General features: G+C 36.5%; 1 protein-coding gene across 11 annotated transcripts in view; it reads right to left on the bottom strand.

Annotated features, from left to right (window-relative positions):
- The window catches only part of ABI3BP (ABI family member 3 binding protein), a 127675-nt gene that overhangs the window by 11756 nt on the left and 103124 nt on the right, over positions 1 to 12795 (bottom strand). For all 11 annotated transcript variants that reach the window (XM_027681053.1, XM_027681054.1, XM_027681055.1 and 8 more), the window contains 3 exons: positions 12092 to 12160; positions 10754 to 10966; positions 8659 to 8770 (listed from right to left, as the gene is read on the bottom strand). In XM_027681053.1, coding sequence (XP_027536854.1) covers positions 8659 to 8770; positions 10754 to 10966; positions 12092 to 12160 — 394 coding nt within the window. The remainder of the gene's footprint in view (positions 1 to 8658; positions 8771 to 10753; positions 10967 to 12091; positions 12161 to 12795) is intronic.

Genomic DNA, 12795 nt, shown 5'->3' with positions numbered 1-12795 from the left:
ATAACTTCATAAATCTTCTTCATTATCATTTTCAAATTGTTTAAACAAAGACATGCTTTTGAAAATTGGACCTGAGCAATTAATATTCACATTGGGCATGTGGTACTGTAACTTTTTTGATCAAGAAGTATTCTTATACAGTAGGTAAGGCTGTAGGTAATACAGAGAACTGCAGTAGAGCAGCTGAAGATTCCTTCTGAAGAATCACTGAAGCATAAACGAAGATTTGCTAATATGTTTTGTGTTTTAAAGTAATAGCTAGAAGACACATTTTGGAAAATGTACAAATTAATCCACACCTAGAGGTAAAAGACCCCAAGGAAGTTTTCCTGTTTCCTTCAGAACAGGAGCACCTGATCTAGAGATATTAATGTAATTGTGATCATCAAGATGGCATGTTCTATTGCTTTATGGGCAGTTTATGGTTTGACCTTATGAATGATAATAATCTGATTCTGTGCCTTTGTATGTATTTTGCTCATTTTTGAACAAATATATTGTTCTTAATATACTCAATATACTTTGGCTGCATGAGGCAACATTCTTCAGAGGAATCAGTCCCGTTCCCAAAAAACTTCAATTGATGAGCTTGGACCCATCAATTCTCTAACTCCAGCAAAAGACAAAAACAAGAACTGAAGATCATTTTCCAAGGAGTGTTTTTCAAATTGTGGTTTAGGGATCACTAGGTTGTCTGCAAAAGACTAAACTACAGATGGGAAAATTTTGGCAAGATCGAAATAAAGAACTAAAATCTACACATAGAGATTTCAGCTCATGTAAGCATATAAAGAAAACTGGAGAAAAGGAAAATAATAAAGAAATGTCCAAAGTCTAGCTGAGTCAACTAAGGAAGTGTTCTATTAATAATGTTAAAGAGGAAATTTTTAAGACTAAAATATATACAATTTTATAGTTCTGTGATATGTGTTTTTACAAGCATCACAAGCTCCTTTTCTCTGCCAATTTCAATCCTAAAACAATAGCAGTGGCTTCAACAGTACAAGAATAACAAACAACTGTTTTTGGAGATGAAGAGAAGTAACTAGTTGACTGAAAATTGAAAGTGAGAGAAAGGGAAAGTTAGACTGAGTAATGAAATGATGGAGTGTACATATCTAACCGTAATTTTAAAGCCATGCTGTGGCTCTCTTAACAGAAAATTGTTTAAAGTCTCCCTTTTATGTGTCAGGTGAAAGATCTGAAAAATAAAATGGTGAAAAAAGGGTACTGTCTGCAGTCTTATACACTCCTATACAAGCCACAAGAGAGAGGGAAAAATGCTTAGGTGTTTAAGAAGTATGGCAAAATTAATAAAAGGAAATAGGAAAGCTATAGAATGATTATCCCATGTCTAGCTCTTAGCTAGACTTATTAATGAGAAACTGGAGTCGGTATTCCATCTTTATATCTGCCTGCCTATTATACCAAAAACTCTGCTACCCTATATAAGCAGCAGTCTAATGCATCACACCTCCTACAAACTTCGGAGACCAGGCCTCCCAAATCCTCCCAAACTGTGTTAGACAATAAAAGTCCTTGTGTAGGTTAAATGGACTTTACTTACAGTAGTTACTATGTGGACTGTATTTTTCCACCATAGGAAATCACTATACCACATGGAACTTTGGCAAATGCATCTGCTCTGCATTTTTTCAAATCATGCAAAAGGAGAAGATTTGAGATTGCAGAACTGAAAATAGGTGAAAACAGATTTTCACCATAATAGAACTGGAGCAACTGAGTACAGTTGTGGGACTTCAGGTGAGTTGCTGGGGAGATGCTGTTGTTAGATGACAATCACGCAGGACTACCTTTGTGTATAGAGCTTCTCTGTCTCTGCAAAGTGTGCTTGGATAGCAGTATGATCTGACATAGCAAATGAGACAGGAATGAAAAAAAAAAGAAAAAGTGGTGAGCTTGTTTGAGGAGTCTTTCTCCTATTCAAGTTGGAAGAAAGGCTGTGAGAAATGGGAAATGCCCATGAACTCTGACATCAACAGCAATTTAGTACAAAAATCTGTTGTTTTTTAATAAAGAGTACAAAAACCTCCAGTATTTTCCCACCGCTTTCTGCATGTTTCTGCATTGCGGTTTTCACTGTAGTTCACATCTCTTGACCCTTGCTGTTAACAATAACTAAGCTCCCTGCATTGGTAGAATTTTTGTTTCTTCTTGTATGTGATTAGCACATTTTGGTTGCTAACTGCAATACAAAGCAATATTAGATAATAGTGATAACAGCATAAGAAGGCAGGTATTAATTATTCATACTTCAAGCTAATTCAGTCAGGGTTGAAGACTTACTTGGTATGGCCTTTGAGTAAATTACAGTAACTTTCTCTTTTTTTTGTTTCATAATTTTTATAAGACATATGAAAAAAAACTTGCAAAGTAAGTCATCAATAGATATTATAAAACAGTTTGGTTCATGCATATAATCTGCACATTTCATGTTTACTTCACAGTTTTGGTTGGTTAGTTGGTTTCTGGTTTTGTTTTTCTGAGGAACTTGGATTTACTTTATTTTTTTATCTTTTTTAACATTTCCTGTTATTCATATTCTTCAAGAGATCAAAGCTGGACATATACTTTGCCTTGGAACACAATCTAACCAAAAAATCCAAAAGAGACCACTCAAAATGTTTTTAAATAGGAAAAAAGTATATTTGAAATCACCAAATTACTTAACGAGGCAAGGATCAGTACCCTAAAGGGGAGTTCTATGAAGCTGTGGAATACAAACATCACAGGCTTTTTGTTTCTTATTAACACTCTTTTCCTATTAAAAATCTGCACCAGCAGACTGGTGGACATGTCCTCTAATGGCTACCTGAACTTCCCTAGAGCTATTCGGCACATCTCTGACTGCAGTCTTAATATTTTCTTTATTATTTTCCAGTTACTGCCATCACAAACATGCAAGAGAACTGTTTTCAACAATATTCAGACTCTTTTTTGAAGGCTTGTATAGAAATTAGTGCTGTAAAAATTCCTGGATGCTATGGTCTGTGCTATGAATTTAATTGTCCTTAAACAAACCACCAGAATGAAAGAGAAAATGCACACTTTCTAAAAAAAATATTTCAAGTTAGGGCAGGGAAACAGAACTAAGAATTGCATATTTTGGCAGAGAAACCATCAGAAACAACAAAAAACCTCCAAATGATACTACATCAGATGACTGGAAGACTTAAAAAATAAATCAATTTTAAAGGAATTAGAAAACTCCAAAGCTAGTAAAAAAAAATCACAACCTAGAAAGAAAACAAAAACCAAAATCCCAAACCTTAAAATTCCTTTGGAAAGGGCAAAAATGAAATTGGAAGAAAAATAATAACAACATCTGCATTTAATATTCTAGGCTAGGAAAAGTCCACGAAACAAAAACCTGCAGGTGGGTGAAAAGAATATTTACAAAGGAGAATATGCAAATGATAACTATCAACACAACAGAGGAGATGGAGTGAAGACAACAAAAACCACAGTAAGCCCATTTCTATCTCAGGCCTCTCAAGGTTTGTTACAAACAAGCAGCTCAAGGAGGGAGATACTAAAAATTGTGGATAATGACCTTATCTATAGGTCACATATACAGCTCATATATTGGCTGCACTATTATCATAGGAGAAGTTACTGCAATACTTTCTTTTTAAGGGCAGTTTTAATGTAAAACAAAGAAAGAGCACCAAGTCCTAGGTGTGCCAATGAAACTAGGAGTTCCAGTGTGAGCAGCCTTGTAAGGAAACTCAAAAACAAGACAACTGTATGACAAGTCAGATAGAATATTACAGGTCTCACTCTTCAAGTGACTGCTTGGGAGCTGGACTGTAATTACTTTGACCGAACAATCAGTATTGTAGTTTGTCTTTGATAGTTTTCTAAGTGGAATAAATGGTACATTTCTCAAAAAAAACCCCCACCAAACCTGTGAGAGTATCCTCAGTATAAAAATTGCAGAATTTCCATGTGGAAGATGAAATATTATCAGTTCATACTAGTGTGTTCATTTATCTCATTTTTCTTTGCTAAGAAAGGAATGACTTTACATTAACACACTAAGCCACCTCAGCCTGCACTAAAGAAACTGGAGGAAACTGAGATTTACAAGATCAGAAACTATCCCTAAGATACAATCTTACAATAATTTATGTTGGAAGACATCTATGAAGTTGATATGGTCCAAGCCCTTTTCATGACAGGGCTGAATTAAAAGCTACATTAAGCTCAGGGTGGATCAGCAAGTACAGTAGTTACAGTCACTGCTTGATCAACAGAGTAAAAACTCAGTAGCTTAGTAATTGGTTCAAACTAACTAGGACAAAGAAGAATAAATGGAATTTGGCTGTTTCGCTCATTTCACTAATTGAAGAATAAAGATGTTAAAAACCTCAGAAAATTTGGTTTGTTTGAGTGTGATACTGAAAAGGAGGCTGAGTGAAATGTGACCTGGATCTACTCAAAAAATCTTGGAAATAATGTAAAGAGTAGCAATAGCTAATTACAGTACTAAGTCAGAATCAACAGGCGTGTATATGTGATAAATAGATCACAGAAGCAGATCTATAATACAAATGTTTAAGCAGAAGACATTTATAAAACAAGAAAGTTTTCTTCAGGCACCAGCTATATCCAATTAACTATACATACATCCTTCTTATACAGATAGTATTCTAGCTCTTATAGCATAACCACACTACACACTTTGAGAGATTTCAGGTAAAGGTTACAATCAAAATCAAAATTATCTGCTGAAATTGAACAGAATTCTAGACTGAACCCAGACAGCAGCTTAGGAAGAGTACCAGTTTCAAGAGCTCTGACCAACCAAATAATGGATTTCAAGATTTGAATTTACTTAAACTATCAGAAGTCTTCTAAGGTGTCATAGTGAAATCTTATAATCACCATATTTTGCAATTTTGTAGCTGAAAAAGAGAACAACATATTCATCCTATAAGGAAAAATCCTCTAAATTAATATGGTGTTGTCAACTGTCAGACGTGCCTTACTGTGGGAAAACGGCATGGATATGATACGCCTTTCCTTGGGCAAAAAAAATATGGATCTCAGTGCTCCAACAAAATCACATTGTACAGGAGCTTTTAAAACCTTTCTTTTTGAAGAAATCAGTCCGTTGCATTGGAAAGCAGCTGACTGTACCCCACATTTATTTAAAGGTGTATGTCCTCACAGTTAGAAAGCTTTTTGGATCACTATTTCACTTTCATCTCAGAGTATCAATGTCTTGCAGTCCAGTCACTGAGAACACATAAAGCTGGCATGTATAAGACAGAAAGATGACAAACTACCATAATATATACAACTTTACTTGTTTAAAAGTAACCTTCACAAGTCATTGTATGTCTGTAAAAGTCCATTTTCGTTTCCATATTACCATTGTATGAGTCTGTAAAAACTAAATACTTGATAACAAAGTCAGAACTCCTTTTTCAGCCAGTGCATTTTTTCTGGACCTAGTCACTTTTCAGACAGCTAAATGAACACACAGAATACTACATGGTAATCCTCATCCCATTTAACTTCTATGTTTGGACTTACTGACAGCTGCAGTCACACATGCAATTTTGATGAGAGACTGTAAGAGTCTCTCTCTGTTGCCTCCCTAACACTGTCCAAATTCCTGAAATATTCAAAGTCTGGCCGTTAGCTCCTAATCTTTAAAAGCTGCCTTGTCAAAAGGCCAGCTCCAACGAAGAAGGGTGTCTGTCTTACTGCAGAGCTTCCCAGAGGTGTAGCAGAATGACTTATTTGAATGAAGAATGCAGAAGAGAAAAGCAAACAAACAGCATGACCTGGCAGGCTCAGATGCTCCATTTTTTCCCTGCTGCTTGTTCTGCCTCCTTCACACTGAAAAGCTGTCTTGCTTCCCTCCTGCTGGATGTGGAAAATTAACTCTTTAGTTTCTGGTCCAGACACTAACATATCCTATCTGATTTACCTGAACAGGATGATACACCTTGGCCATTGTGACTGCAGACTTTTGTCATGTACAGCTGTTCAAGAACGTACATCTGCAGAATGACAGGCTTGAACTGACTTGCTGCTATAGGGTCTTTCTGGCTTAAATCTACCCGCAAAGACTGAGATACCACATTCACAAACATTTTTATTCCTTTTTAGGAACTCTTCATTTAGGTCTGTCTGGTTTAGATCTATCCTGAAATATTTTCAGCTCTGAAAACACCGGACCTTCAGAGCAGTGTAGAGGATTTACACAGCCTCACTTATGGCTTCAGAAAAGCTGGAAAAAACAGCTCTCAAATTCAGCTTGTCAGTTTCTCCAAAGTGTTTTAAGGCCAAGAGGTTCTCCCCAGTTAATCCATGGTTTTCTACTGAGTATCTCTCTTTCCATATCCTTGCTGCTGGTTTTCTAGGTTTTGATCACTTGCAAGAGGGATTTCTATTTCTCTTCCAAGTTTCTTTTCCAGTTCCACTTCTCATACAGCTCTTTCCTTTAAGGCTAGTTATGGAAAAGTCTACTTCTCAGTCTTAATGTATTACTTAATGAATTTGTAGACATTTCAGGGACTCTGATAATTAATTTATTGAGCTGTGTTTAATTGTCTTTCTTCCTCCTCTTTTCAGTTTTGTCCACAGATCCATTTTCTTCATGTAGTGAGCAATCCTATCCTGATAGACAGGAGACGTACGACGTTCCTTGCAGAACTGATGCTATCTATGGGATGCCAGCTGTCTTAAGCACTTTCTTATTTTCCCTGAATTTAGTGTGCCAGTGAGCCTGAATTCAAATGGTAACAGTAACTCTTTGTGCTTCTGCCAAGGCTCTCAAGGTGTCCTCAGAATTAGGAAATATACATTTTGCTTGGAATGGGAGTTTAATTGAACAGAGCCACTCTGAGGACTTTATATCCTTAAATCCAGTGAGACTTGAGGGACATGCGTCACTGCGATTTAGATCAAAGGTTTTCAATTCTAGGCAATGGCCTCCTGAATCCAGAAAGACTTTCACTGTCTGTCCCTTTTGAGGTTGGGGTTGGGGAATAATAGCCACTCCTTCTTCAGGAAAAGTTATCCCTTTATATCTTAAGTCAACCTCCATCAGTCATTACTGATTTCCTATCTAGCTCCTTGTAACAAAATCCACACTTCAAAAGACAGCTGTAACTCTGTGGTCTTTGGCCTCTTGCTTACCTGAAAGACTTCTCTCAGGATTGACAGAATTGTAAATAATTAAAACCATCTTATCTGCCTCTGCATAGCTCCTGCCTTCCTTGTGACCTTTCCAGTGGATCTGCCTGCCTCCATCTTGTTTCCTTTCTGAACAAAGAGCAGTCTAAAAAACTTTTCTCTTACGGCCACCTGGACATTGCTCTCAGCATCAAGGGCTTTTCTTTGCTTCCATGTCTCTTCTACACTTAAACAAACCCATCACACCTCTGCCACCATATGTGACACAAAGAGTTTGAGTGTGTAATGAAAGAGAATCTGCTTAACAACACAGAGCTCTTTTCAAAGATACAACTGTATTATTTTAAAGCAGAACTCAAATGAAAACACAAGCAACACAGGAAGCACCTACTGCCTTTCTTAGTCACTACTCCAGAAATACATTGTTTTGCTCGAGAAAACAAATGCTGGGTGCCCAAGGCATATATATTGGTAACATATCCTAATTGCCTCTTAACAAGACAGAACAACATCACTGCAGTTCACTCTTTCCACAAGCCACATGCCTTTAAGAAATAACAGAGATATTCCTGAAGCAAAACACAGCAATTCTAGCCCATCTTATGAGCCCATCTTTTGGACTCTGTCAAAGAAACTCTTTCGGGGTGTCACAATTTCCCTTAACCTTTTATTTTTCCAATTCTCTTCTGTTGCCCTCTACTTTCTGATTTAGTTCCTCATTCCTTCTCCTAGGAGCTGCTGGTCACAAGTACATGAGACAGGAACCAACGCACCAGATTACACCACACATTGCCTAAAAATAAAGGTTCAACATGGGTTCTACGCAGAATTTTGTGCTGTGTTACCAATTTATGGATAATAATAGAAAAAAGCAGTTTATTTGAAACAGAAACATCCAGTTACCAAAGCCAAATGAATAGTCTTACAGGAAAAACCCCAACATGTCATTCATTAACTTTCTGACGCAATCAATAAGGAATGCAACAAAAGACAAGTGGTTTTCTTCCCTGCTTTGAATTTTACCACAAAAAGAAGATTGTTTTTTAATGAGATATGGTATTTGAAGAACGATAATACTTAATTTGACTAGTTGCTTGAGAGGCACGCAATCAGCTGGAATTCACTGACCCATTATAAATTTGCCAGCTGCTTTGAAACACTATAAGAAAACAATACATAGAGGACACACGTATTTTTCCCTCCATGGTAATTTCGTTACACTTGACTGTTAGTCTTTCTGCTACAACAGGTCACTTCAACAGTTTGTCCAGACCACAAATACTCTCAGAAATTTCCTAAAGATTCCTCTTATCTGTCTTATCTGTTAACTTAAAAGAAAGCAAAACCAAACCATACATTTTTTTCTATCAGAACAGCAGTAAAACCGATCGGATCTTATATACATACATATTTTCATTTGAAGTGCCAGACAGCTGACAGTCTAAATTAGTTGCATTGACTTAGAAAATTACATTCTTTAATTACCTTGTGTCAGGTTTTAGGTTTTCCACAGTAGAATGGGTTTGATTTGTAGTGATAATTGATTTCTCCTTTTCACCATCACTTCCTCCATTTTCAGTTGACACAACCTCATACTCTGGAAAATTACAGTAAAGAAAAATCTGTTTAAGTAACGTCTCTTAGTTGAGCTTCTTCACTGCTCTCTCTTTTATCATCTGATTTCCACTCTTGCTGCCTAATAGTCTGTAAGGACAACTTGTGTGTACCTGTCTGGACATTAATATGCTAAAATGATTAGGAAAGATAGATCTATTCCAGATTGTTGTGTGCCCAGCCTCTCATCTTTTCTCATCATTCAGTTATGGGATAGAGGATACTCAACATCTCATCTCTGCCCAATGGTACACTCATGACGAAATTTGAAACACAGGTATAAGCATTCTGTAGTTTGAATGAAACTGTATCAAAGTTGAAAGTGCAGTTTCTAAATTCTTAAACCTTGATTAACTTAAAATAAGACCTATCTTTTTAAGATTTACAAAGGAAACTGCCCAACTAACTTGGATTTGTGCACTTAGGGAATCTACTAGTTTAGAATGAAATAATTTTACATAAATTTATTTCTGTATTTTCCTGTCTAGCCACCAAGGGCTGAGTGAACCATGGAGAAAAAAAAACATGCAAAAGCATTTATTTGTCCTGATTAAACCTCACTAGAGAAATTATATTTATTAGGAAGCACGGGAGAGATGGTGGATATCCACTGCCTTAGGTACATCCAGATAGTGAATGAATAAGTGACTTCTGCCAACCCCAAGTCAGTGTGTGATTTGGACTTTTTTAACTCATTCAAGTTGGAAAAAAAAATGCAGTAAAAATATGTATGAGCTCATCCATAAAAAGAACTGCTGAGCACATCCAGTACCTGCTTGTTACTCAGTGCACAAGGCAACAAACTGCCCTACATTTCTGTGGCAACACAACAGGAGTAACAGAGAATGAGCAAAATGGTTTTGGTTCCTGACATTTGCAGCCTTTACAAAAACAAGGAGGTGAGATTGATCACTGTTTTGGTTATTATTTGTCAGACCTTTCTGTTACTGAAGCACAGTTTTGTTTTTAGGCATACCCAATGAAACCCCTTGTACACACCTAAGGTTAAGCAAAGTAACCATTTAAAAAAAAAGGCACAACAAATTATGTTTTCTGTTTTCACAGTTCTATCTGAAACAGCGTATTTCTTAAAAAAAAAAAAATAATGATGTGATGCCTAAATTAGATGATTGGAAAAACATGTATAAAATACAAAAATAAGAAGAGATGACAGAAAAATTGATTTAAGTCTGTCTAAACAAGTAATGTCACGCTGGTGCCAATATGAAGCAATCACTGTTTTCAGAAAATGGGACTCAATGACTTCTTTTAAATTCAGAAAGTGTCCTTGGATGAGTTCATTAACTGAGTTATTAACTAACTTCAATGTTTAATTTTTGTAAGCTAGTATTGAATACAGAAGACAGCGGAAAAATTAGGAAGCCCATCTTGCATGTTTACCTGCCTATGTAGTGATTCCTGCATGACTCACATGCATTAATTCTCAATACAAAACCCTTGCCTTAGAAATTAAAAATAACCAGATTCTTTCAGCATAGAGAACTTGTTGACCCTATGGTGGGTACTGCAAGTATTATGCTGACAAATTTCTACTGACTTACTAGATGGATGTAAGGTCTGATTGTGTCTGGCCCACTGTTAAATGACATGTACCAGTCAAGAAAGATGTCTGCATTATGTGTGTGCATCTATATAATAGACTGCTGCTGCATTGTTGGACCTTCTTGACAAGATCTTACCAGACCCTATACAGGGAGAAGCCAGAAATTAGAAGATATAGAGTCATACTTAAATATCTTTTTGTGTCATCACTGACACTGACACCAATGATCTTGTTCTAATCTAGTAGCATTTTCTTATCCACACTAGAGTTCACAGTAGCACAAAATAAAAGCACCGAGGTCCTTCAATCTGCTGGGATTAAAGTATCTTTTAAATGCCAAAAAAGTAAATTAAACTGGAAATACTATACTATCATACAACGAAGGAAAGAAATCAAACCAACCTGTAACAGTGTCATTGTCTGGTTTTTCCCAGTCCAATATGACAAAGGTTGGACAGCCCTCAACAGTCACCACTGTGAGATTGGTTGGAGGATTTTGTGGAGGACGAGTGGGTTCTTCCTTGCTTCCACCTTCTTCTTGAGGAAAATGTTCAAGAGAGCTTGTGATAGAGCAAGGCACATCATCGTCTTTCTTCATGTACTTCACATGGGGAGCTAAGAGCAATAGGAAAGAGCTGTTATTCAACAGAGTGTTTTTGCAAAATGTCAATGCCATTTCACCTAGTTCACAACATCCATCTCAGGGCACCAAGTAAAAGTCTGCACAAGTCAAACACAAATGTTTCAGAATAAAACCCATATATTCAATTTCAAGCTGCTTTAAAAAAAATTTTATTTATTGCTGTTAGACCTGCAATCACTGCCTTCAGCCCCCTTTCATTGGCACCACTGAGGAAACATCACTGATGGTATTAGCAGGTGATAGACACTGCTTGAAAGAATTAAAATCACAAAATAGGACAATTAACTATATTTCTTCTATAGTAAAATGACACTACAATTCCACCTGCAGCTTTTGTGAGGTATGTTAATACAAAGATGTCCCATACACTTTGTTTCACCAGAAGGATTAACAAGTTTAGTCCAAAGTCATTGAACTCGCTTAATGAAACTTGCAGTTTCTAGAGCGACTGTCAAAATCTTAACCATTTTCAGTGGTACAGCACCAAATCTTGGAACAAACTTTCTGACGCAAATGTCTTGTACTCTGCATCAAAATTAGAAAGATTACTGAAGACAAACACTTTAGTTCCAATATTAAAACTTTCATTGGAAGTAAACAATAAGTTCTCTCAAGAAAGAGAGTGTCTTCAGAAATGTAGTGTCTCTTACCAGAACAAGAAAAAAACCCTGAAAAATATTTTCATACAAAAGCACTTCTTCCTTTTATCTCAACTTGCTAAACTCTCTAGATTACTGCAACAGCGATAACTTGACTACAGGCTGGAAAAGAGGTGAGGGATATATGATGGATAGATATCCCGTATGGCAAGGTGCACTGGTATTGGGACAATACCTCTCCAAGCACATGTGCAAGCCCACATGAAGAGCCACAGCATGTTTGTGAACAAAACTGTAAACTAGGAGGTGGTAGCAGGGAAGAAAGTAGAAGTAAAATTTAATCAAGAAAATGCTGATGGTTTGTGCTGAAGCTCTTTCATCTGCCGCTGAAGCGACACAGAATCAAATAAAATTTTGGTCTTTGAATAACCAAACAAAATAATTTTGATGCAAGATATATTCCCCCAAATAAAAATACCATAGCTATTAGTATCCTACCTTGGTACCTTGGTTTGCCTGAAGAATCTGTTTCTGATGTAGGACTTGAGCTGAAGACAGTTTCATCAACTGTGGGAAACACAGTTATAATATAATTTGCAATTAATTCAAAGTTTCGGTGTTAGAACTGCAGCATTTCACAATTCCTTTGGCATTTTAAATCACAATAAAGGTCTTCCATGGCAGACCTTTGCTGCCAGATCTGTTGTTTCATTTTAGTGACTCCATTTTAGCTGTGGTGCTAAGTAAACCTCGTACTTACCTGCTACTATAAACATAGCCATAATCAAAATGACAGACTTCGCGACTGCAGCTGGATTCAGTTCATGCAGCATATGTAAAATGTTTTTTAGACCTTTTAAAAGTATTTTTTTGCACTGTACTTGCTGTTAGGCTTGGAGCTTGTTTCATGTTCCTAGAACGTATAGCACCGTTACATTGGCTCATTAACTTCTCTAAAAATAATAAGAAGGGAATCACAAATTCTGTCTTCAGAGTGTACAACTTCCACAAAATTTGAAGGAAATTGAAGGCAAATGCACTGGTGAATAAAAATGTGCTAAAGCAGTCAGGATTCATGACACCAGTGTTGTATTAATTAGCCATTACACTGAACAGAATCTTCTTTTAGATGCAAATACTACAATGGACCTCAACAAACAAAGCACGATACATTCACAATGAGCATTTATAAATAAATCAGT

Source organism: Neopelma chrysocephalum, unplaced genomic scaffold (genome assembly GCF_003984885.1).
Source record: "Neopelma chrysocephalum unplaced genomic scaffold, ASM398488v2 Primary Assembly neopelma1_60, whole genome shotgun sequence".
Taxonomy (NCBI): domain Eukaryota; kingdom Metazoa; phylum Chordata; class Aves; order Passeriformes; family Pipridae; genus Neopelma; species Neopelma chrysocephalum.
This window is presented reverse-complemented; position numbering and strand designations above follow the sequence as displayed.